The 26,697-nt window shown below is 35.5% G+C and overlaps 1 protein-coding gene across 1 annotated transcript; it reads right to left on the reverse strand.

Annotated features, from left to right (window-relative positions):
* Nucleotides 1–452: 452 nt before the first annotated feature.
* On the reverse strand, nucleotides 453–26,089 carry C5 (complement component 5). The gene is made up of 41 exons (XM_014943069.1): nucleotides 25,935–26,089; nucleotides 24,728–24,920; nucleotides 23,920–24,082; nucleotides 23,699–23,769; nucleotides 23,064–23,155; nucleotides 21,881–21,963; nucleotides 21,331–21,421; nucleotides 20,903–21,008; nucleotides 20,032–20,158; nucleotides 19,563–19,678; nucleotides 19,134–19,334; nucleotides 18,377–18,580; nucleotides 17,757–17,966; nucleotides 17,365–17,514; nucleotides 16,701–16,830; nucleotides 16,344–16,409; nucleotides 15,539–15,739; nucleotides 14,810–14,900; nucleotides 14,283–14,359; nucleotides 13,508–13,647; nucleotides 12,628–12,849; nucleotides 11,986–12,046; nucleotides 11,319–11,408; nucleotides 10,997–11,209; nucleotides 10,772–10,847; nucleotides 9,727–9,886; nucleotides 9,161–9,256; nucleotides 8,719–8,890; nucleotides 7,665–7,870; nucleotides 6,987–7,139; nucleotides 6,556–6,618; nucleotides 5,656–5,737; nucleotides 4,946–4,997; nucleotides 4,154–4,256; nucleotides 3,346–3,420; nucleotides 3,144–3,249; nucleotides 2,885–2,971; nucleotides 2,441–2,530; nucleotides 1,868–1,951; nucleotides 915–1,053; nucleotides 453–643 (listed from the first exon to the last, which is right to left on the reverse strand). The coding sequence occupies exons 1-41, from the start codon at nucleotides 25,997–25,999 to the stop codon at nucleotides 514–516; spliced, it is 5,037 nt and encodes a 1,678-aa protein (XP_014798555.1). The 5' UTR covers nucleotides 26,000–26,089; the 3' UTR covers nucleotides 453–513.
* Nucleotides 26,090–26,697: the final 608 nt, after the last annotated feature.

Genomic DNA, 26,697 nt, shown 5'->3' on the forward strand with positions numbered 1-26,697 from the left:
ACATGAAGAAAAACATTTTGCCAGCAGACATGAAATTAATATCATGGCACCACACATGAAAAGAAATACATACTTTTTTCCATCCATTAGGAAATGACTGCATCGTTCTCGGTAGCTGAACTTTTGAAAAATGTCTTTTAAAAGACTGGGGGCAGGGGAGGGCAAGCAAAGTGCTAATATTTATAGGACTTTATGAAAATGATGTCCTTGTGCTCCCTCTGCTGTTTCTGTCACAGCGGAAAACTGGGAGTGTTTCAAGAGCTACATCTGACTTCAAATGTCTCTGCAGTATTCTCCCACCCATGCATTATTCTCCCATCCAAGCTTAAAAATAATAACTTGAACATTACTATAAGAACATGGCTATGAAATACAAGCAAAGACCATTTTTTCAAGATGAACTATTAATGAATGTTTAGTTCCGGAAAAAATTACTAAACAGAAGAGGCTTTTTTTTTTTTTACATATATGAGATTTGATCTATATTTTTATTTTAAAAATTCTCCAAGTAAATCAACAGCCACTGATGATGAGATCTTCAGCAAAATCTTCCATTGTGTTTAAAAACTCCTGACAAGATGTACATGCTGTATTTGAAGGCCACCACTCAATCCAAGTGCTGGAGTCCAAGGGGTACTGGAATCTAAGAGGACAACAAAAAATGATCATATGCTGCTAAGATTTTGGGAGCAAAATGTCAAAAAAAAAAAATTACAATATGAAATTGCTTGCTTTGTGTTCATAACCCTGTTTTAAATGTACACATCTGAAAACATTGTGTAACTATCAGTCGAACTAATACTTAAAAAATTAAATCAATTATATATTAGATAAGTCTTATTACATACAAACTTGCCACTTCACAGCACACATCAAGATTAAATCTCTGCACATTCTGATGGTAAGTCACTTACTTGAAATTGTAACCAATGCTTATCTTTAAGGCTTCTTTTCCCATTATCAAATACTGCTCTCCCGGGCTCAATTCAACATCTGTACAGGTCTTCTTTTTAATAAAGGTTATTTCATCATTTTTTTTAGCAAAAGCCTGCCCTGAAGTAGAACATCAAGAATGGGAAAATTTCACAAAGAGAATTTCCAGTCACTCATATATGAGACAGAAAGCACCAAAATGTTCTGCAGTGCAGTACAGCACAGCCAAGGGGTCTATTTGCCACTAGTTCTATAACAGGAAAAACTGATGATATAAAATATATTTCTTGTAAAAGATTTTTTAAATTATATCTGAATGGTCAATAAGCCTCATGCACATTAAACGATTTTATATTATAGTAATTATAAGGATATATTAGGTGCTTATACTCAGAGGAAAAATGAGTGAATATCAGCTTCAGTTCCCCAGGACCTACGGGCAGTCACCTTTCCCAACGGCAAGACAGTGAGTACCCAAAAACATTCTAAAGTTCTTTCTCCCCAAAACAGAAACATGCCCAACCTTCAAAAATCTGAGCAAAGTTAAGGCAAGGTGTATCCTTGCACAGTGCCCCACTTCAGTCATTGTATGTACAGTAAGGGAGGGCATTCTGTAGAGTGAGAGACACTTAAACAGCAGCTCACAGCTGTATTAACAGATTATGGAGTACGTTCACCTCCTTTTGTCACAAAAGACATTTAACTGCTTATAGTTTAGGTTTGTCAGCAACAGCTGTAACACAGAAAAGCTGTTTAAAAACCATCAAAGGCTGTCCTTCTCAGGGCACAAAAGAATTCTCAGAGGCTGTATCTGAGACTATGGTTTTCTACCCTCATGAAACGATGAGGCTTTGACTGCTGATTTTTGTCAGCTGCTTCAGTGGTCTCAGACAGCTTTTACTCTAAATAAATGGATTAAGAACAGGACACTCACCTCTTTTATAGAGGTCCAGAAGAGTCGCAGAATACTTTACAAAATAACCTTCTTCACTGCGAGATAAGATGTTCACTTTATAAACTGCAGAACAACACAAAGCAAAGTTTTTGTTATTCCTTGTTCCTGCAATGGGTACTAAATGACTTACAGATGCTCAGGTGGAGAATAAAATGTCCCTTTACAATACTCATTTCTGGAAAAACGATGGCTGTAGCCATACAATGGAGAGTTAAGAAACATTAACAAGTCCTACCCATGCTCTCATCTGATGGAAGCTCTATCCATACTCTCATCTGATGCCCCACAACTTCCTCTGACCCCAAAGCCACATGACCACATTAGAATGGTACCCAGTAAGAGAAACGCAGCGCTTATTAGCGGAACCCATCAGATCAGGCTCATGGGGCAGCACTTACTCTCCTCTGCTCCAATATGTCACCATTATCTACTGCCAAGCCTGCTGAATTTTAATCACTAAAGACCCAATTGGAAGAAAAAGTTGTGCAGCAGTAGTAAACAAGTAAACGTTTCAGTCAAAGCATGTGAAATAGGTAATAATTCAAACATTACCATATGCAATATCATTCTGGCAGGCAGCTTCCCTCCTGGCATCTGCAGTTACGGACTGATCCAGCCTCTCCTGTACCTTACTACACTCAGCTACATGGAGAAAGAAAAAAAAAACCAGTGTAAAGACAATGTCATCACATGCCCACCACAAAACTACTACGTGTTTGGAGTAATCTACTGTAACTGAGAAGCACCGTAATTATGGGATTGCGTGCTGGAACAATGAATATTTAAAATACAAAATAACAACCTCAGTCACCTGAACTTAATCCAGTCAGCCAGCCACAATCATATCGCATACATTTTTTAAAGTGTAACATTTTGAGGGGGCAACAGCTGAGCTCTTATGAGGATTTTTTCCTTGTGTTTGGTGTGGGCTTGTCCAAAGCACTACACTGCATTTTTCCACCAAGTGAAATGGGAAAACATCTTAAAAAAGTTTACCTTCCATGCATTTGCATTCATCTCCTTCACACAATCTCACAAGCTTTTCATTTCCGTAGGGGTTATAATATACAGTACACCTTTTGTCTGGAAGATCCAAAAAGAAATAACAAACACATAGAAAATTGAAATCCAAGAAGTCAGCGCTGAAAGTTTATGAGTCAAAAATTACTTAGCTTAAAATAACACAGATTAAAAAGGTGTTGAAGGAGGAATAATGTACTCTTTAGGGAGGAATTAAAAGACATGGAAGACATACCTGGTGCATGATATTCATATACAGTGAATGTGGCAGGATTTAGCATTCCAACCTGGAAAAGCTCCCCTATTCGGAACTCAACACAGAGAAAACTATCAGCTGGCACCTATTAGAAAGACACATGAATTAAGGAGCTCTGTCAGAAACAAAATTATTCCAAAGAGTTAAAGTAGCACTTAGAGTTACGAAAAGAGTAACGTACAGAATCTATCTGCAGAATAACATGCCCATCTTTTATCTCATAATCTGCTATCAACTGATCAACTCCACTTGCAAGCTGTAGGGGAGAAAAACAGAGAAAAGTCTTTTATACAAGTTAAACATTTTTTTTTACGATCTTGAAGGCTTTGTAATCAGTAGCTTTAGCATAATTCTGAGATATAAAAAAACCTTATTTGAGGGATGCTTCTTTATAATGATCATAGTCTCACTTGTTTTTTTGGTTTTCTTTTAAAGAAATTATCCTTTTACTCATTTCATTACGATAATAAAGAATTAAAGAGCTAATTATACTTGATTCCATGTATAGCATCCTACTCAAATACTATAACTCTTAACTCTAGTTGCCTTTAACTAAAACTCACATGTGTGTCGATGGGAGCTGGATGAACACAAGCACTAGAGTCAACATTCAGTTCACAAAGTACAGCCAACCAGTCCCCAGGTGTGTACACCACCAGTGTCCCTTTGTAGCTGGCAGAGACAGCATCTCCAGAGGCGGATGCACACTCCCCTAACACAGATGGCAACCATTCTCTGTCCCCTCTTGTCTTTCCACTAACAACAGAGGGAGCCAAGATGTCAAACTTTAACTAGACACCCAGCTTCTGACCCTATCAAAGTCCATACACTAGACTTAAGTAGATTATTCTCATTAGTATTAGAAGCGTTTAGAAGCAATGAGGATATAATGATATAAATCTGCACTACTACTCTAACAGAAAAAGTTGTACAGTAAATAGTTCTGTCAAGAAAACTGCAGTAAAAGAAAAATGTTCACTAAGGCTTACAGTAGATAAATCTTCTGTATTTGCTTCTAATCCACTAACCAAACCGATGTCCATCACAGCATGAGCAGACCCTGACTGCGGTTCTCTCGTGCTGGGCCTGTACCTAAAATAGATTAAAAATAATATCAGTTAAACCTAACTCAAATTAAAAAGAAATCTTCAAGTGTGATCCCAGAAAAACTTAAGGAAAATTCTACCAACATTTAGACCACAGTAAGCCTATAATGAAGCAAAATAGTCCAGATGAATCATTTCAGATTTATGCCAATATCATGCATGAAGAAGCTTTTCTTAATGCTTATGTTCCAGGACAACCCACATATAAATTTAAGAAAAACTCCCTCCCAAAGAGATCAAGACCTTTGGCTCTAAATCTGTTTACACACATATGTAAAAGGGAAGAAACTGGAAGAAAAGTAGATCAGAAGACCAGGTGTAATTATGAACAAAAACATTTTAATCTCTTAAAAAATAAAATAAGCTTAATATAAATGTGTCAGCTAATGTAATACTAAAACAGTAACTAAAAAACCCAGAAGACCAGAAAGCCTTTGTAACATTCTTAGATTAATTTCATAATGTAGACCCACAGGGTGTTTGCTTTGCACAGCTCCAATTTCTCAACGTGTCAGCTGGCAATTCCACCTTTGGAGTGTTGAATGTCAGGAAATCCAGGACATTTAAAGCCAGCAGTTAGTTAAATGAAACCTTTACATGCAAAACTTTGGCTCAGTCAGTGGAGAAAGAAAAAGGAACAACCAACCAAACAAAAACCCCATCAGCTGTACTTACTTTGCACAAGCCTCTAAGCGCCCAAGTGGCTCCCTATCTCCTCTTCTGTAACCTTTTCACATCAAATAGAGTCAAATAAGTCATTTTATAACTCTTCAGAAGCAGCAATCCAAATTCTATAAAGTCTTTTCATAACTGAAAGATAATTCTTTTAATTGTTTTGGTGGCTATTTTTTTAATAGGAATTGATTGTCCAGCCACAAACACTTAACATTACACTTCTTTTAGTAATTCAATTGAAATGACACCTTTAATGCTTTATATGCTTTTTGTGTACTTATGTTATTAAAACAACTTCATAGCAAAAGCCTAGAATGTGGTTATATACCCTGCTGTAACTGGACTAGAGCTCTCAGTATCTTGTAGAACTGACCGTAAACGACCCCTATCCCCCATCATATTTCTTTCTTCTGCTAGAAGTTTGCATTCTTCACTCCCTTAACTGCAAAATCTCTTCCATAAATGAGTAAAAATACACCCAACAGAAATACATTAAAAATTAATTCTATTCACAAAAAGGCAATAGTTTCAAGAAAGGCTAAGAAAGGCTTCTAGCAATTTCTTTTCCAGTTTTGTATTCAGAAAGTGGCAGAATTTATTACAGGCTTATTCTCAGTAAGAAACACTTTGTTAAACAAAGCAAGAATTTTTTTCCTTCTTCCCTTGCATTGACCTAAGTAGTAATATTTAAAACCATATTAACCCCTTACCATCAGCTCTCTTTGGAACAATCTTCAATTCAAAGTTACAGGACTCTTCAGAAGTACCAATTGTGTTGTACACCGTCCTCACCTACACGTGTACAAACGAATGAGGCAAAACAGAAGCAGAAAATAATCCTCAAAACTGGGATAAAACTGTGAAAAACTCATAATACAGAGAATATAATACTAGCAAAACCAAGTCTGTACAGCATCATTAGTTCTGATGGACACAAAGTAGAGTAAATTAAGGATCAGCACAGAAAGAAATGGGGAATTCTTGAGCCAAACCACACCACCCTTGCTGGGCGTATTTACAAGACTAAAAATATTATCCAAACAGCTCCTGATATTTTGTGGATATAAATACAAGTACACAAGAATATGTACTTTTCACACATTACTAAGTTTGATGCTAGAAGAGTTTATGAAAGATAAGAAGAAAATAAATCATGGCAACTACTTAATATTTAGGCAGACAAAAATTATTCCTTCAAATATCGCAAGAAAACAGTTTCTCAATGGCATTGCTTAATTAACTAAGAATAAACACCAGAATAACAGAGAATTGAGCATTTTCTCAGAAATTATCACTAAGTTGGGTTTTTTCCTGTTTGGCTGTCTAAGCAGAGACCTAACAATTGATGAGCATTAAAACTAAGTTGATCATCCATTTGGATTTCTGGAACAGAAAACCCCCAATGAAAAGGAAGAAACTTCACAACTTCTCTCTCATTAGCTGTAAGTCATACCTTGGCTTGTAAAATCTAGCCATAATGAGATCCATCACTTCAGTCTAAAGGTAGGGGCAACAAAGGGAATCGTTTACGAGAAATTTCAGTTTCTTTTTCAATGTTGATGTTAACAAAACAGAGATTCCATTTAAAAATCACCTGGTTGCACACTTACGTTTACTGTAGCTATGCCAGTGCTGCTGCCAGTGCTTACGTATATGTCATCATCCAAAGGTACCTAAAGGATTGGTGTTAAACAAAAAGTTATAAATTAGTAATAAAGACAGTGCCATTAGTAACAATTCAGGTCAAATGATCTGCCTGTCTTTTCTACATTTTATATACATATTAAGGCCTGATGCCACAAACAGATTCTGCAAAAAAACTTCATAGGAACAAGCAGAGATACTAAATTTAAATAAATATTCAAATGCATTAAGTTTAGCAGATGAACAAAGTTCTTAAACATACACCAAATATGTTATACCAAATTACTACAAGTTTATTAAAAGAAAAAGCTTTAGTAGCAATTTCAGAGTTCAAATAATTATTTAACAAGTTGCTAAGATTTGCTTTCACTTTTGAGAAGCAATAATATTCACTCACTGTCAGAGTTCTTCCCACAAAATTATCTTCTGTCAGTTTAAAGAGGTTGAGGTCTCCATAGTTTTTGTATGCCACCTTAACACTCATGTCCAAATTAAGCCGTTTGACAAGAAGGGAATATTCAGTCAAGGCCTCAAGAGCATTAATCGTGTCCTGCCAGAAATCAGTTACAAAGAATTTAATAAGAAGTGAAAGTGTATTACAAAGCAATTTATTTTCTGCCACTTAAACATGATTACAAATAATGGACAACATCACTGGTTAGACAGCTTGGCATTGTCTCAGCAGTACACAACACGGTGATAACATATTTAACGCTATACTCATAGACATGCCTACTGTCTATTTTTGTGGAAAACAAGAACAAAAATCATGTAATTAAATGAAATATTCTTTTTTATACCAAACTTAGGAAAACAGTTTTCCTCCTGTGATTCTTTTCATCCAGCAGATCTAAAGTCAGTGGAATCATCTTGCAAATTTCAAATTATAAAAGACTTTATGAAAAGTCGTCATATTTCCCAAAGACAAAGAATATCATGGCAACGGGGCCATTTGATACTAATCCCATACATAGGACACCAAAGTTGTCAATGTGGTCATTTAATGATATTACCCTCTTAAGACATCTCAGATTTTGGTACTCGAAGGATGAGAAGAAAATACTTAAAAGCTTACCTGAGTTGAATAAAACCCCCCTCCATATCTTTGTTCTTCAGACAACCACTTGATGATTGGATTAGCGTAGGTTTTGTCCCCTCTTAGCAAAGCAGTAAGCAAGGCATACGCTGTGGTTTCAACCATTTGTGCAGTAACAGAGCTGGGAGTGTGATGGTCTGCTGCTTTGAAAGTATCTTTCCAAAAACGATAAATAGGAGGGTCACCTTCAAAAGTATAAAAGGAAAGTTTCAGATCGAAACATAGCATTAGCTCTCTCCAGAACACACAAAGTGAACTCCTGCCAACTCAGGTCAGGGAGAAAAGAATGAAATCACTCTGCATTGAAGAGGAGATGAAGATATAATTCTCTTACAGTAGTAACTCTGATGTTTATACTAGAAACTGACAATAAACAAACGTGATGCAAAGCATCTGATACATATCTGAACATTGCTGGTCCTGAACAGTGATACAGTGGCCAAACAAATAGACTACAGATTTTAGATATTTTTTTGAAGACACTTTCAGCAGACGGAACAAAGGTTTTCTATTCCAATAGAAATTGTTACTTGGCAGAGAACAGTCTGAGTCCCTCACCTTCGACAGAAATACACTAAAAAGGAACAGCATTCACAAGAGACTACAAAGTCCCTCACCAACCAGTGAGAAATTAAGAAGAAAACCCAACACAACAAAAGTGAGGGTAGTGGCAGATATAATGAAAAAATTCCACTCTGAGCCAAGGAAGAGAGCGGATACATCACAGGGATGAGAGCAGACAGAAATAATCCATACAGACACCTGCATAAAAGGGAAGCCTATAGATAAAACAAACAGGGCATGACAGAAGCCTGGCTGACTCGCACACTACTAATGAAATGGCGCTGCTGAAAGCAGGATTCAATCCAGCAAAAATCCTAGGCCACACAAGACTAAAAATTCACTTATGCCCAAGCAAGAATCACTGCAATTCACTCTTCAAGTAGTGACATCACATTAGAGAAATCAAAAATACAAAAATAACAGCCTGAGAGCCAACTACAGTACAGATTCTGAGAGAATTTAATAATACCTATGACAGATGCTTCCTTCTTCAGCGCAGAGAACGCCGACCGTGCGGAGGGATGGTTCAAATCCACAAGGGCCAAAGCATACGAAGTTATGGCCATAGTAAAGGGGCTTTGAGCAGCCTGCACATTTTTGGTCAAATAATCTCCTGCTTTATGTACAGCATCATGGATTTTCTGAAAAGATGAAGAGGCTACAGCTTACATCCATTAGATTTATTTTTATACAAACACATCTATCAAGTCAACGTAGGCGTATATACATACGTATCTTATAATAAAGTGATCCAGAATTTCATTATTGTTCTTTTACCGATTTTGAAAGACAAAGACTAATAAAGTAAATACGTCTTAAACTTTGAAATTGAAAAGGACTCTTGATTTCTTTGAACATATGTTAAAGAAAATGGAAGACATCAGAATCCCATAAATAAAAATATTATTTACCTCAGTAGGACATATTTTAATTGACTTTTTAATTCCAATAACAGAAAATGCTGTGAGATACAAAGATTTTTCTTTAGCTTCTCTGGGTAATGTACCCTACAAAATCAAATACATAAATATAATTAAATAGAAGCAACAGTTAATTTAAATAAACAGAAATTTTACACTTTAGCTAAGGAAACAAATAGCAATTCCTGTAAGAAATATCAGTTTGTTTTAACCTGAAAATTCGTTGACTCTTTCAAAGGTAGTAGCATATTTGTAAAAAAGAGACAAAATTACATTAAGTTATTGGCAAGCCAGGACTATTATACTGTAAAATCAACCTACTTTTTTTTCTAAATATTAAGAAGTGGCAAGCAGCTACTTTTAGTGGGAAAACAGAAAGGCTTGCAAGATTGTGCTGTTGTTTAAATGAATTTAGAAAAATGCAAATTTAGAAAAATTATCTTGAATAGGTGTTCTGCTGAAATGCACCCTAAAACACCTGACATCTCTAGAACATGTTACCTCCCAGCAACTTCAGCTTTTACTGTAATCGCAGAGAAAACGTTTAGTTTTCATACCTGTAGTTTCACTGGTTGGTAATTTGCAAATTCACTGAATGACCCATCTGGCATTTGACAGTTATCAATCAACCACAGAAGTGAATTACAAATAGAAATTTCATTAAGATTTATATATTGATTAACTTGTCCAAGAATCCTTAAAGCAAAAGCTGTCAACCTGCCAAGGAAATCAAACAAATCATATTTGTTTTGATTACCAGGTATAACCACATTTCTAGAAGCTGGACACAAATTTGCACTGTTTATGATTTAGGTATGATACACACCCCCCCAGTTCCAAGAAATACTGCAGATCAATTTTGAACTTAACAAATGGGCAATGATTACCTACTTTAAATTAGGATCAAATCAAATATCCATGTTTCAGGATATTAACTCATTGCATCCTCAAAAGATTACTTATTCTTACGCACAAAACTTATGGAAGATGCTTTTGAAGCATCTTATTCCTTCCTTCTATAAGAAACTGCATTTGTCACTGCTAAGGGTAGGACAGTGATGAAGTAATTTGCCTAATTTGCAATGGCAGATTCTGTTCTCCATAAACAGCACTATCCTCCTGTTTGATAGCCTTTAAATATCATATGGTTTTGTGATTTGTGTGAACAAAAGGTATTACTATTTTGCCCTTGCTCATGTCTACTTAGCTTTCCTTCTTCAAAGTTGGAGCACAACCTTTTCCTGAGCTTATGATTCTGCAGGGAACCAAGGTCTACATAGTCCTTTTGTAAAATTCAAAGCCCAAAGAAGAGCTTTCAGAACTGAACAAAATCCTTCAAATTATGTCAGGTATACCTGCTCTTAACCATCGGCCCAACTTGGTTGCAATGGTGTGGACTACAGACACAAATAAAAGATTTAACAAGTGAAAACAAGGAATCAGAAGATATTATACAAAGTTGTAAGCACCATTTAAATCTACCATGAGGTTTACCTCTCATGCTTACTAGAAAGGATTACCCTTTAAAAAATTGGTTAAAATATTAAAGGAGTGAAACAAACTTTTTCCATCCATTCTAATTGCAAGACCTTTTTAACTCACCAGGTGCTCGCTTGCCCATCCTTCCACATGCTGTATGAGAAGTCAGAACTTCTGAATGACAAGATGCTTACAATTCCTAAGGGATACAGTACAGAGAAAGCAAGTTATGAAATTAGATTCATATTAAAATTGAGTTTGCTCACTCAGAAATATTATCTTTCTCATTCAGTAAAGTATATGCACCGCTACAACTCTGAAGCAAGAGAAGAAGCTGCATTTTACTACCTTCTTTCATCTTCCTCCTCATTTGAGTTCTTGCAGTTAAGGTTTTAGAACCCAGTAAATGCCAGTTATCTGACTCTTCCAAGTAGCGAAACACATAAAACACTGGGGCAATATTCATAAACTCTGCCTCTGCACTGCCCTTCGGCAGACTAGTAAGAGCACTAACTCCACTAGGACTGAGGACTGTGCCAATCACTTCACCCATAAGATGTCCTGTGGAAAGGAAAAAACAAAAATGGTTTAAATAAGAGATCATGAAAGTGAAAGACCACATATACAGAAAGTACACACGCAGTAGACTAAAGGTTTCAATTCAGTTTACCTTTTACACTGACACTTCTATCAATTTTTGTTTTAGGGACCAGATTTAGTGGGACTTTATATCGAAATTCTTGTCGCCTCTTGATTGCACCTATAATTGAAAATGTATATATGTCACACTGCACAATCTAAATCAACAGGTCACAACTATCTGAGAAGTCAGCAACAAGAATATTTATAATATGGAAACTAGAAATATGCCCAAATGCACATGCAAACACCAACCTTTGAAAAAGAATAAACGCAAATACTTTAATATTTCTTTTGCCTTTTTTTGTTAAGAAAAAGATCTGGTCTGGACCTAAACTTCGTAGCTTCGGATCTCTGGTTAAATGAGGATATATTCTACTTTCATTAATAAACTCTTGCTAACTCGTTTTCAAGCTCACTGAAAATAACTTAGTATTATACTACAATAAGAGATACATATAAAGGCTCATTTAAGAAATGAATACAAGTATTTTTTTGAAAGACTGGCTATTATGAGAAGGATTTGTCAGTCAATGAAAGGACAGGAAATCCCTGTAAAGGACATATGAAGAATATTTCAGGAAGGGGAAACGCCAATTTGTTCACAGTACTGAAAACTTGATCATCATGAATCAAGAACTCAAAGATATAAACAAAGATATAAACAAAGTAAAGACATAGATGATCATTTCACTTACCATAAACACCCTGTGGATCCAAAGTGAAACCTGCATGAATTTCTTTCTTAATGCCTTCTGGCTGAAAGCATTAAGAGGAAAGAAGTAGAAATAGAAAACATTTTTTCTTAATCAAATATATTAGCTGAAACAACAGTTTAAAACAATGATACTTTTGCCTTCTACATCCTTCTCTGTAGTTGAGCTTTACTTAACCATTCTACATACATTTAAGCTAGTGTTTTCTCTCCCAAAATTCTTGAGAAAACATAACAAAAGATTTAAATAAAAGCTTAGGAAAGTATAAAATTACCAAAAAAAGTGTCTTTCAATGAAGCATGCTTAAGCAGTTGAAAATCTAAGCCAAGTAACTTAGAATGCAGTACTCTCCTCACTTACTAAGTTATGATCTGTCTATTGATCTAATCTTTCTGACAATCCTGACATGCAAGGTTTAAAAGTGCACGTAACTCAAATACTCAGTCATGCATTTTTCCACTGCATACACCTCAGTAAATTCAATGATATCATGTGATATTTTGGATTCTGGTAATATTAAAATAAATCAATATTTATATATTGATTTAAAATATTTTCATTTCTTGTGACTGAATCAACACGAAATTCAAAACCACTACAAACGTTTTAATTTTTTTTTCTTACCATTACACGTAATGTTTTAACTACAATTTCACTGTTCTTGGCTGTCAGCAACGTAAAGTTGATCGTGTGAAGACCTAATTCCAGAGGAAGTATTCTGAATGTCACTGGTGACAAAGAACCGCCGTCCAGATTCTTAAAATTACAACTGCGCCTCCTCGATCCCGAAGTTGCAGAATCTCCAAAAGTACAGATTCCATTTCCAGCTGCTATTTTAACACAGAACTGAAATGTTGAAAGATTTTAAATGTTTCACTTCCATGACAGGTACAACACCAGAGAAATATTAAAGCCACTGAAATACTATAATGAGTATTCTATTATTGTAACAGTACTTTTCAGTTTACAATGAGGAATTGTTATTACCTTTGGAATTACTTTTACTTCCACTAGAGATACACGAGCATATGTTAATTAGCAACACCAGGGAACCACTCCACTCTGCTTCATACTTTTGCATACTTTTCTTGAATCTTTTCAATAATAATTTTGCGCTTCTGTTTGAATGTAATACCTTAAAAATAGCCCTTTTATATTAGATCTTTAGACTGTGATCTCTGAGCTCTGGAGCAGGTCATTGAAAAAAATCCCATCAGTTTTTGACAATGGGTCCAATTGGAATAGAAAAATCGTATTTTGACCTTCATGAGGCAAAGTTACTGGGCAAGAGAGTGAGAACATTGTCATCAGTGGGATGGCTGGAAATGGAGCAATGATTGGATTTCATTGTTACATAGTTATGCAGAGCACACATAACACTAGCTGAAGGACTAGAGAAATCTGAGACAAGGCTCTGTTTATACTGGATACTCACAGGGGAAATGTTTAGTTTTTAGTTTATTATGTTAATCTTTCCATAGAACTCACTAAGACCACAAATTACCTTAACTGCAGAAGCTTTGTAGTTATAAACTGATCCTTTTAACTCAATTTGCTCTCCTCGCACCACAGAATAAGGAACATAAACACTCAGGAAGATATCTTTTACAACTTGCATTTCCAACGGTGCAGCAACACAGATACCTATGAAAATTAAAAACATAAAAGCAGATTATCTTATCCACCCTTCTGATAAACGACTTTGAGAAAGTCTTTACATACTTGCCACCCTTACTGATGACTTATCATTTTTCAACATGTACTTTCTTAAGCTTCCTTAAGAGTGACCAGGCTCTTCCTTCCTGTTCCCAGTTGCTGTCTCCTGCTCTCCTCATGTACTTACCAACATACCAGTCCTTTGGGCTTCTTCTCAAAGCAAGAAACACGTCTTCTGTACGGGCTACCATATCTATTGGCAAATCTGTTTCTTCCTCTCCTCAAGTCCCTGAGCTATTGACAGCAGGACACTGTAAAGCTATGTCAGGGAGGAGTCACTGACTCTTTGTTCTAATATTCTTCTTAGCCATTTATTATAGGCCTCTGTCAAACACAAGGTAGGTCAGACAGACCTTTGTTTTCCCAGCCACTTACATTCATAACAAGAAACGAAGTAATTTCCTTTCCCTATAATACATATTTTGATGGTTTTTTTTCCTGTTTATCAACCAGAAAATGAGCGGTTTCGAACATGTGTCAACTGCAATGAGAGGTTCTGCAAAATCCAAACAGAAAAGCTCCCTAATTCTTTAGCTACAATCTCATTAGGATGGGGTACCTACCTTTATCAGAAATGCCAACACCTTGTACTTCCCAGGTAGTCAGCGAGTCAGGCAAGGTGATAGACAGAGTCTTTGACCTGCGTTTAGAAGTCTTAGTACATTTATACATTATCAATAGCCATCTGTTAACACCAAGAACTAATCAACACAAAGACTGTGTGTGCCCAGCACAACTCCTCTGTCTGAGAGAGACTCAGGTAGGACAATATAACAGAGCATATTTAGAAAACAGGACTTTTGTCTGAATAAACTAGGTTTTAGCTGACTTTACAAAAGCTGGCATCTAGCAAGGTCGAAAGTGAAAGGAAAGGTGACTCAACAATCTGGGCACCAGACGGTATATCCTGCATGGAGGGAAACATGGCAGGAAACCATGGAGGGAAACATGGCAGTTTGTATAGGACTGTGTTTCAGCATACATCTCAGGTACAACTAAGGCCACCCAGCTTACCTCACGTTTAGTATTTACTTTCTATAAAGCTGATGACTAAGTCAAACGTTGGTAACCGATTTGATAAATGTCGTACCTTGAAGAAACTTGGTGAACTTCCCATAACCAGCTTTCAGGGAAATAGCTACGAACTTGTGCCTCATCCAGTTCCAAGAAAGCCTCAAAATCTGAGGAACATAAATAAAGCAAGTAAAAAAATAAATTATAAACCACACCACCTGCCAGCAGCCTTCCACTGAACGCTGCAAAATCATTATCTTTTCTTTTGTGATACAGTATTCTGCTTGCTTACCTTTTTTTCTTGTATCAGGACTAACCTGAGGCATCAGTATAACCCCAATCAAAAGTCTGTGTTAATTCCACCTCATCTATCTACACATCTGCATACCTGTCCAATGCCCAGACAGATTAACTTGTTAACAAGCAATGATAGGGAGAGAGTATGAGACACTGGTCTTTCCTGGGATGTTACCCATTGGCTGCTTTGGGCCTGGGTAAAGGATTCAAATTTAGCATTCAAGTTCAGCATTGGCTTTGCAGGCAGCGACGCTCTCTTCTTGCAGTTCTGCTTGTTCTAGGGATGGGTGAATAGAGCTCTTAAGAAATAAAGAATTGCTCCCCTACTCCTCTTTAGGCATATACAATCAACATCTTTGGAACCTAGTAAAATTCTTTCTGGAATAAGCCTGACAGGTAATAGGGAAGAGTGAATGGATTAACAAAGCTATTACCTCTCTATTGACCCATATTCTGGTGGAAGTGTTTCACCACACATCCACAGGAGAGTTAAAGCTCTCGTACTTACGCATTCTTGCCAATATTAGGAGTTTATTAGGCTCTTCCTCCCGCAGTCTGTTTGCAAATTCACAGCAATCTTTGAAGGCAGAAACGCAGGCCTTATGTCTGCGAATTCGCTGAGCTCTATCGTTGCAAGTCTCCGTGACTGGATATGCTTTTACTCCAGCCATACAGCAGTTCCGAATTTCTGGACTTGAGTATTTGGATACTGAAATAACAATAAACTATTTCCCTTCCGTAAGACGAAATTTTGGTTTCCAAACACATCTTAACTCTTTATACTGCACATATTTTTTAACATTTGCAGAATTTCAGAGAAGTCACAGATTTGAGGGTGAATGCAAACTTTTCATTTCTCAAAAGCTAGTAACATGCAAATTATCACTACTATTCTGAATTAAAAATAGATATTAGATAAGAGTAGCTATACTACATTTTAACATTTAACAGTTAAATGTTAAATTACAGACAGGCTTGGTCCCTGGCAGGTGGTCACTGGGAGAGATTGCCATATGGTAGTGCTGTGTCTTTTTAGGCTACATCTTTTCAAAAAAAAGAAAAGATCTTAAACATATGCTATACTTTCAAATTGTACTTAAATCTTGCCGACTTCAAATTCAGCATACGACTAAGGGCATTTATAAATGGTGTTCTCTCTCAAGTAATTTTCCATATTTTTCAGTCTTGCTCCACTACATTAAATTAATGACAAGAATTAAAAATAGTAAGCAAACACTCAGATTCTTGACATCTAATGGATGAGATTTTTTTTCATAATTATATACTTTAAAAGATTATTTTTTTTTTAATACCTTCTTTGAATATCCGCTCCTTGAAGTTAGACCGTTTGGTTCTTAAAACTTCATTGCAAGTTTCACCTGTTCAAAAACCAAAAAAGTAAAAACAAAAGACATGACCTTTTCTGTAATAGTGTAGCCCACTTAAAAAGAATCCCATTAAATAACATTCAAAATTTGGGAGTCTTTTTCTGGCTACTATTTTAATTACATAAAAGTATTTTCATCTCAGTTACAATAACTGATCCACAAGTCATAATGTTTTCCTCCCTCAAAACTCATTCGTATATGCATTCCTAATAACTGATAGTCACAATAGAATATTTCAGAAAAGAAAACCCACAATGTCCTGCTTAAAACAAAGGAACATACCTGCTTCGTTTGAATCATCAGCATTTGCATTGGTTAGAAAGGTAAGCCCAGCCATTCGGAACACATCAACGTTGTTCCGTCCCCCTCCAGCACCACACCCAAGGTCACTCTTTTCCAAATGTAGCATTGCCTGAGGAAAAACCACATCAGCAACTAACTAAAACTTGGAATATATCATAATAAATTAGAGAGTTAGACTTGCAGAAAGGCCACTTAAATCTGGAGGTGTGCTCACAACACACTGAAGAACACCATCTAGTGATATTTAAGCTAATACAAGCATCAGCACCACTACAGCCACCTTCTTGTAGCCCACAGCAGAGCTAGAATTATGCAGACAAATCAAGGTGGAATGATTGAAATGATTCAAGGTTGGTGTTTTGTATCTGACTGTTCTAAAGTATTAAAAAACCACCATGTTTTATTAAAGGAATGGAATTTTACTTACATATACATGTATCTAAAAGTCTACAAGGACCAAAAACCTCTGTAACCCGCTGTGAGACATTTTGAACTGTCAGATTTAAACGAGCAACCTTTATCCTGGGTTGAATTACTCTTCTGCCTGAATTATTCTTTACTGAGTGCACGACACATAATAGCTAGCTGAAAATGAACATGAAACAAATAGCTACTTGTTTTTCCTTAGTGGCTACTACTTAACTTTTTCCATTGCTCTCTTTCCTCTTCCTGTGACTCCATACACCGCCTTGTCAATAGCTGACAAAGCCACAAAGGAATTGAATTGTGTTTTCATGTTAAGGGATACAACTTGTCCTGGATTCAGTATCTCTTTGCTTGACTGTAGCTTAATCTATGAATTGAAAACAAATATTGGTAATTTTAAAGGCACAATGTTCCACAAGAAACGCATCTGAAGGCAGACATTTTAATAAGCCGAGTTAAACTTTTAAACAGTTAAACTTTTGTGTTAACTATACAGGAAAAAATCAGTCTAGGGCATGGGATGTTAAAGCACTCGTGTTATTCCAAGTTCAAATCTGACCATAAAATGAATGCACACCCACAATTTTTAGTGCTTATTTTACTACTCACATCAAGACTGTTCCCACATTTCTGTTCCACGTTCAGCCAAACTGAATCAGCTACTAACTCGGCGGTTTCCTCTCCCATGACTATGTAGTAAACAACAAGCCGTGCTGAAGGAACCATGTCTTGGGTTATCTGAAAAGTTAGATGTTCGTATTCCAAATCCTTAATTCTCTTCTGAGTTCCAAAGCTTATTATCTTCCCTTTTGATGTGATCTATAATAGAAAAAATGATGGAGAATAAAAAAGTCATGTCCTTACATGTAATAATTACTTGCATTTAGATATAATCCAACACAGAAAACACCACACTCGGGGAGCAGTGAGTCTAGCTCAAGGGAAGGTAGCTTCCCCTCTCTATTTCAGCTCCTGACTAGCACTACTTGTTCTTAATCCCAGGCTATGTCAGATGAGAATTGAAAACAATAGAAATTTAATATCTAATTGAAATATGAGACTGTTGTTAATTTTTTACTGTAAAGCTGACAGATCGTGTATGGAAGGAGCAGTTGCCTGAGCTGCACATATTCTATGCTGAGGATAATTCTTGATTGTTGAAGTTTTTCATTTAGGGCCATATTTTGAATCATAATTCAGTATTTTATGTGGAAACATCTGTTACTTACCAAGTAGCTGTAGTGATGTATTTGATGAATATACGGACTATGTGGATATACATTTATATTTATGAAATCCCCTACTTGTAGTATTTTGTGGTTTGAAGCCCAGTCAATATATAGATAACTCCGGCTTAATGATGAATAAGCTCTTGCTTCATAGGTTTTACTGGCTTGGTTTTCATCTGAAAGACGTGGATCTGCAGTTTTCACCTGAAAAGACAATAAAATGTCTGAAAATCTTCTTAGTAAAGCAGGTAACAAAACCTATGTATTCTGACTTCTGAACAGTTTAAGTACAGAATTATACTTAATAAAAGCATTCTGCAACACATTATTCAGAGGTATTAATAAGCTAAAATCCAACTCAAAACTTTCATGCTTTCTTTAATAAAAAGATCTATAAATACCAAGTCAAATACAAAATGGTAGTGGAGAAGCACAAACATAAACAGAGCAGAAAAGGTTAACGATATCCTTCCCTGCATAGGGAGGGCAGCACTCTCAGAGATTTGTTTTAACATAATTAATTTAGAATTTTTGTTTAATAATTATTTTGAAATAAATATGCGACAAATCAGGATATTTTGTTTCATAACAATTTAATAAAGAATTTAATGGAGAAGTAATGTTTTATTATAGCACTTGCATTTCATAACTGATTATTCGTCTCCAAGTTTTAAAACCTTCCTACTAGCATTGTACCTTTGCAAAAGTACAGAACTAAACCCTTGAAGAAATATATTAATGGAATTATTGAACTCACTTGAAACTCCACTGTTTTGCTATCAGATGGGATGTTAACAACAAACAAAGCAGTTCCATCATTCATGCTTGTTTTTCTTCTCCCAGATTCTGAACCCTCTGATATCAACTCAGTCTCATCCATTTGCTCACTCATTGATTTCACAGTGAGAGTTACAGGGATATTTCCAACAAAGTCATCTACTGTATCTTTCACCTGCACCTGTTCACCAGAGCAGATAACATCTCTTATAGGAATGGTGACACTTTTCAAAGAGAAAACTTTCAAGCTGCTAAACAACTTCTACAATAGCAAGTTAAAAAAATGCAAAAGGTCAATTGAAATTAAAAGCATGTTAAGACCTCAAGTAATATATACAATAAAGAATAAGGCTTCTGCATTATGAGTTTTATGTTGTAATGTGCAACAGTACTGTTTATATTAACTAACCTTAATGAAGAACGGAAGTCCAGGCTTCACAAAGAGAGGAGTAGCAACCAAACTCAATTTGTAAGGAGATACAGCAAATCTGACTCCAGCAAATTCTGCTTCACTACTGAGGCCACCTAACAAAATATTATGCCTCTTTTAATAATCACATCTTACAGCCTGTGTTTTCTCCACTTGCCTTCAAAGGGCAGCATGACCTGTCTGTTACCATGAAGTCCTTGCATCTAAAGAGTCAACTCCTAGCAGCATTGTGAAAATAAATACAAAAAAATAAAATAAAATAGTTTAATCTCTACACACTTTTGCAGTGATAAATGGGCTGTTCTTCCTTATAAGTTTTTGGAAGAAGGATTTCTAAATACTACAGAAGTCTGATACTAGGGAAGTTATCCGTACAGTTTTATTTTCTAGTTCTGTCTACATTTGCAGATATGTTTAAAATAAAAAAATTGATTAAAAAGCAGCTTACCCGTAGACTCCAACACTGATGCCACAATATATAAATATGACCCATCCAGTTCTTCTAGACTTTGAAACCCTATAAAACTCACTGCTTTCTTACAGTTAAAATTGATCTCAGCAACTCCATTTTCAATCTGGAAATGAAATATAAATCATTACTTAATAGTTTAGAAATAATGGATACATACACTAAACACAAATTCTAAATTCAACATCTTTCTGTTCATTGTCTATTTTCAGAGGAAACCAAAGGTGGAGACATTTTAATGAAGAATTCTTTATTCTCTAAAATTATTGATAATTAATGAACCAATGGCACATATCTCAAAGTCTACACGCAGGCCCCAAAGAAGTAGCAATAACATAGAGGTATCTTCACTAAATGAGGAAAGATAATGCCTTTTGTCATTTCTCAATGACTAAATCAAAAAGAGCAGATTAAGCGAGGGAGGGATCATTGGTGGAGAACCGACTCTCCACAGCACATCAATGCAATTCTGATCTATTTGTCTCCCATCAGGATTTGGTATTACTACACCAATCCTGTACTTTACTTCTTTTTCTTTATTCTGTAATAGCTAGCATAAAAGTTATTTCATAGAAATTTCAACCACACACTTTGCTCAAGTGAGTAATTGAACCAGATTGAAATTACAGCATCTCTCAGATGCTGCCCCTGAGTTTCATTTGAAAGTGCATTTCTATGACCCCGATGATAGGATTACACAGGAAAAGTTGACACAAAATCACTGTTGATGCAAACAAAGAGTTGGAACCTGTTCTAATGAAATTTAATGGGAAAACTTGAGTGGAATTGGATCAAACCTGAACTAAGGATATGAACTCTGCACAAACTAGATTGGTTTGCTGCTTCTTACCCTAGTTACATGCATTGCACGAGGCATCATTCTTTTTTCAGCTTCTTCAATTATTCCAAAACGAAGAAAAACATCAGCACTTGGAAGCTTTTTATTATAAAAATAGCTGAGAACAAAACAACAATACAAATGCTTTTAAGATTACTTTAATGGCTGCAACAAAGCACTTGTTTTTGAAAAAGCTTGATTTCACAGGCATGAGATAGAAAACATATGTCTGTGCAGCTTTAAACACTTCTGTTGAATAATAATCACTTCGAAAGAATTTTTAAAGAGGTCAACAATCCTTTTACAGAGCAAAAAGGATTGTGATGATAAGGTTTCTTGAGGAAGTAAAAAAGGAAACTTCTGGACACAAGAGAATCACTCTTCAGGTAAGAGAAAAGCAAATGCACACATACTTAGAAATCAAAGCCAAATTTCCTTACCTAGCTTTTACAACAATCCTGAAGTTCTCAAATTTATCAGAGCTAATAAAGTTACTTTCTGGCTGTATGATGATGGAAAAGCTTGGCAATGCTGAAAATTAAGTACAGAAGAAGGCCATTTAGATGTGCATTTATATATTAAGCCACAGGTACTCAGAAAGACGCCTCTCTATAGCAATCAAAGAAGCATGTTGGTTCGAAGTGACTGAAATTATAGCATTAAAATACAGCTGTCAGCTTGGCCACAGTGAAATACAACTTATAAAGCCCTAAGTGATCTGCAGTTGCACTGGCTCCACATTTTGCATCAGGGCAACTATGTCAAGATGACCTGGCACATTAAATAACAACTCAATTTAGAGGCAAGTTGTATTAATAAAGTCTTATACTGATGTGACTGATTACAGTGGCATTCCACTGCATCCCATTGCTGTGTATAAGCAGGCCAATGTTACCTCAGGCATTTCTACATTTCCTCCTCTGTGTTGTAAAGTTGTCCTCTATAAATTTCTCAGAAAAAACATATAAAAAAGAAATGGGCACGCCTTACCATATTCCTTAACTTCAAATTTTGCAACAGCTGAGGTTACAAAATTCTTCGTATACTTGGCTTCAATCTTCCAAATGCCATACCTACGAAATGGCAACGATCATTTTTAATGTTACAGACAAAGATTAATATTACTACTTAACAATAATTAACGTGAATAGAGAGAAAAATTCTGCACATGTTCAGTGCCTACATTGAGAAGATTCTGCTTTGATATTTTAATAATTATTTGAAACATGTTTAAAGCATTGAAATAAATTGCAAAAGAATATGCCAATATGCCATTAACCAATAAAGCTCCACTAACAAAACTTTGTACTATGGCCAAAAGCAGGTGGTTCACAGTGATCGGATCTATCAGAAGAGTCATCTTGAATGAAGAACTAGAAGGCAATCAGATCTTGACTGAGGATGGGGATGGGTATGTGTATTTACACTGGAAAACTGAGATTTTGACCAAGAAAAAACACCTAAGGACTCATGCAGTCTTCAGTTATGGTCCTTCTCTCTCTTACTAGATCACTGAGGCATAAGTCAAATTTACATAATAATTTATAGGAAATCAGTTCCTATAACCTTTTGGCTGTACAGCACCTTCTGCCAGCTCAGTGAATCTTCAGCACCCTCTCAAGACTAAAAGGAGAACTGAAGAGATATCTATTTTATATGCTGTTGTTTCTGGAAAGATGCTGGTGATTTCTATGAATATATGTATGAAATATGAACACTTCCCCTCCTTGGGGAAGGGAAAAATCAATACATCTTTCAGTTTTTATCTCTACAGTAGAAAGTTTTAGATTTTGTTAATCTTCCTTTTCAATTGAGCACAACAAACCTACCACTAACTGTTCTTTAATTTCAGTTTCATCACCAGTATTTTCACTCACTACATCTCCTCACTTTCTCTTATTACACTGAGCACGAGTCATCTATTTGAAAACACACTGAGTAAGCTTCCCACTTGGCCTTAGAAGACAAATGTCAGTTTGGAAGTCAACTGAAAAGGAGAATACTTAGTGATAAGCATCTTACTTATACCATCGTTACACACTATGTGAAATGTTACAAAACTCCAAGTTTAAAGTCATGCACACTCTATGTATCAAGCAAAAGACACTCTGACAGTAATTAAGAAAAGTCAGTCTTATGTTAATAATACTCAAAAAGCATTAAATAAATCTACTTAGGATTAGGAGGAATCTTGAAGTCAGGAAAAGAAACTATTCCAGTAAAATCTTCTTCTTCTTCAATATCCACTTTTACGCCTTCAGGATCCTTTAAAGTGTAACAGGAAAGAATCAGCAGTTACAGATCATTTTGTCAAGAGGAGAACCTTCATTCTGTGATTTCAGGGAGAACCTGGCCGGAACGTATTTTTCTGAGAGCTTTGCCATGTTCACAGCATGAAAACACATTTTTAGAAACAACTCAGACTGAAATCCTGATAAAACATTTTATTGTGGTTCCAGCAACCAAAAGCTGTTACTACACAATGTTTAAAATTGCTAAAAAGTTACTGTAATAACAACCCTATTGTTATAGACAAAAAAATATAGTATAGGACACACTGATTATTTTTATGTCTTAAATGAAATAAGCAACAGTATGAAAACCATATGGTATTAAAGTTCCCTCAAAAGCCCTTTCCCCAGATATTAAAGAGAATTCATATTTTTTCTTTTTTTTCCATGTCTGGCTACCTGCAAAAACACCTAGCAGTTTGATTAAATATTCATTGTAATACTGATCTACCATCCAACTGTATTTATTGGTTTTGTGATCTACAGAATGTTAATATTAAATTAAATTACAACTTACCACAAATGTTAGGACAGTTTCTCGCCGAGCTGGCTGCAGTTCTTCATTCAGGGAGTAAACCCTGACTTTCACTGTAAGAATTATTCCAATAAATCTCAAAGACTTACTATTATAGAGATTTATATAACAAACAAGAAAACAAAAAACCCCTCGGAGTTCCTTGGCAAAGCCAACAGACTTTAAAAATTAAATAAAAGTCAAGAGAAATAAGCTTTATTTACCTGACTGATCAGGAGTATAAACTGGTTTGTCTGTATGAATAAAAAGAAACCCATTCTCATAGGAAACAGGCATTTTTTTTAATCTTGTAAAATGAGGAGAAACGGCTTCCAAATACACATACTTGACTGAATTATCTGTTCTTGGTAAATCCGTTGGCTGAAGCTAGGGGAGATGAAATAAAGATTTTTAAATAATATTAAAATATTTTTCAAGTATATTTTCCTACAGATTCGGGGGGGTTTGGTTGGGGTTTTTTTTGTTGTGAGTTTTTTGGTTTTTTTGAGAAGAGTATGAGAATAGCAATTACTACCCTGTTGTTGCTGTTGTGGTTGGTAGGTTGGTGAAATAGCTGTTTTGGCTGAAAAGGAAAACTGGGTGAGAAGCATCTCCTGGGATGCATCCCCCCACGTAAAACCTTTCCGTCACCAGCTTTCAATAAAAATCAACTTTTGAACCTCGTTTTCAGTTAGCATTACTCTGAACACACTGTCAACACATTTTGTCCACATTCAACACTTCTCCATTGTCTCCCTTTTTACTTTTTAAAGTTATGCAACTATAATGTTGCTAAAATGGTTTGATTATACATTTAATTTTGGTGTCACTCCTTTACACTAATGTTATTCAATGTAATTTCAATTTCAGGCAAACTGAAATGAAACAAATTACATGTGGCAAACTCAGAAATGGAGGCAATAAACCTCCCTTCCCAGCTCAAACAACTGAAAAACGTACCGTGACCTTTTTTTAACACTTATAACTAAATGTCACAATAAAAACACTGCAAGAAAAGTCTGAATTCCTTACTGTTAAAGTTACAGCATCTTGGAATTTGTTGGCTGGAGTTAAAGAAACACGGCCAGAAGAATAAACAGCAAGCTTATCTGGAAAGCTTCTTATGGCAATATTGACTGGAAATTCCTTCTCATAACCAAAAGCTTGCACTACGACTTTCTCAGATGCCCCAACTCGGAAGATCTTTGGTGCTGTAAGGACATAGCTGTATATGGAATATAAAACAATAAAAGGATAATGGAATTCTTATTTCTTTTGGATTTCTCACTTCCGTTTGTAATCCACTTAAGTGCACACCTTTAAAGCAAACAAGCTAATCAGGTTGTTCTTCTAAGACACAAGTTAAACACAGTGGAGCCCCAGTCGGAATAATTTTTACAAAAACTGTAATGTAACATTACCAAATAACAGTTTAGGATTAAACATCAACAGTTTATGGACTTGATTGCGCAGACACACAAAAGCGTATCTACTAAAACAGACTATTTACATGGAAATAGTTATTCCTTTTGCCAAATTAAACCCTGAAATACTGATCTTCCAAATAGCCTACTTGTGTAGTTTTCACACCAGTGAAGTTCTTACTGAACTAAATGGTGCAACTTACAGTAAAGGCAAATGCAAATGCACTCTTGCAGGAATACTCTAATTTCTTCAGTGCTTTATGAACTAAAGCATGCAACATTCCACAAAAGCACAAACCAGGCTTTAGTACCTGACTACATAATATAAAGTGCCATGGAAAAGAACATTTGAGATATGTGTATCTTCTTTTTCTGACATGCCAAAAGCACTTCGGTTGGCTGCTTTCTATACACCATTAACAGATATAGGAATCAAAAAAACCACTAGGTACAATTGTAAAACACACAGTTAAGTAAGAACATTCAGCAAACCTGTAATGAAGTGTCTGTCTTCAGGCACTATAAAAAAAGCTAATGAGCACCAGCTTTATTTCCTAACTTTTTGGTATGTTGCAGCACATAAGGAGATGACTCTACCTCTTTCTTTGTCAGCAAATACAGTGATTCTAGAACCATCACTCCTTTTTCTAGAATTCTAGTCCCACATACACTAGTGAGAATTCTGCATGTGAAAACACATCGATTTGCATAGTGCCTTTTGTACTGGCTTTACTTAAATCCTGTGTCTATTTACCTAAAATAGTGTATAACAATCAAGTAACATTTCCTGTAAATTCTATATTTGCTTTACTTACGTTTTCTCTTGGCTAAAAGCTGTTCCAGAAAATAGCAAAACAAAAAAATATATTAAAATTGTCATAGTGTCTGTGACAACAAATGGCAAACCATAGATGTTAATGATTCTAGATTAAACTGTGTTTGGCTTCTGCTGTAGATGAACAGAAATACCAACAATTACACTCGTAGTTAATAATTAATTGCAGATGCTGTTTTATTAGAATGGTATTGCCCCCTCCCACAAAAAAGCCAGAACAGCTAAACTTAGGAATTTTTTAATTTAGGATTTCAATGTTTGACTATGTCCAGAGCTATCCTGTGTCAGTACTAGCTTTCTCTCTGTTTGGTAGCTACATAAAAAAAACCTCACATCATTTTCAGATGTAGCAAAAAAACCTTCTATATACAAAAAATTAGAATCAGTTTATCCTTAAGAAAATAATTCTTATTTAAATCCGAGTGATTTTAAATTTGTATCTGAAGAAAAAAAGCATTTGAATTATATCAAAGCTAACGCACTGATAGGCTTAGAACACAAGTTTCCTTTTTTTGTTTTGAAATAGTTCTTTGCTTGCAAATTGCTTTTAATAATTTGCATTCCTGATTATGCCAACTTTCTGAGTACTTCCATTACAAATAAAACTGTAAAATGAAAAAAAATAGGGCACAACACATGTGCAACACGTACTACTTTAAACAGCATTTGCTAAAAAAACATTTGTGACAAAATCTTTGCATTCCCAATATCTAAGCAAGGGACCTTGTTCAGGAAAAGTTAAA

Source organism: Calidris pugnax, unplaced genomic scaffold (assembly GCF_001431845.1).
Source record: "Calidris pugnax isolate Ruff unplaced genomic scaffold, ASM143184v1 scaffold102, whole genome shotgun sequence".
In the NCBI taxonomy this organism is placed as follows: domain Eukaryota; kingdom Metazoa; phylum Chordata; class Aves; order Charadriiformes; family Scolopacidae; genus Calidris; species Calidris pugnax.

Bases quoted from the DNA above. Each gene is read 5' to 3' on its own strand.
- C5 (XM_014943069.1), bottom strand. From the start codon at position 25,999: ATGACAATTTTAATATATTTTTTTGTTTTGCTATTTTCTGGAACAGCT. The intron at 13,648-14,282 runs GTAGGTACCCCA...TAATTTTCATAG, and splicing joins TGTTGGCATTTCTGATAAAG to GTATCTGTGTTGCTGCACCG. The intron at 1,952-2,440 runs GTAATGTTTGAA...GTTGTTCTGCAG, and splicing joins CCAGAATGATATTGCATATG to TTTATAAAGTGAACATCTTA.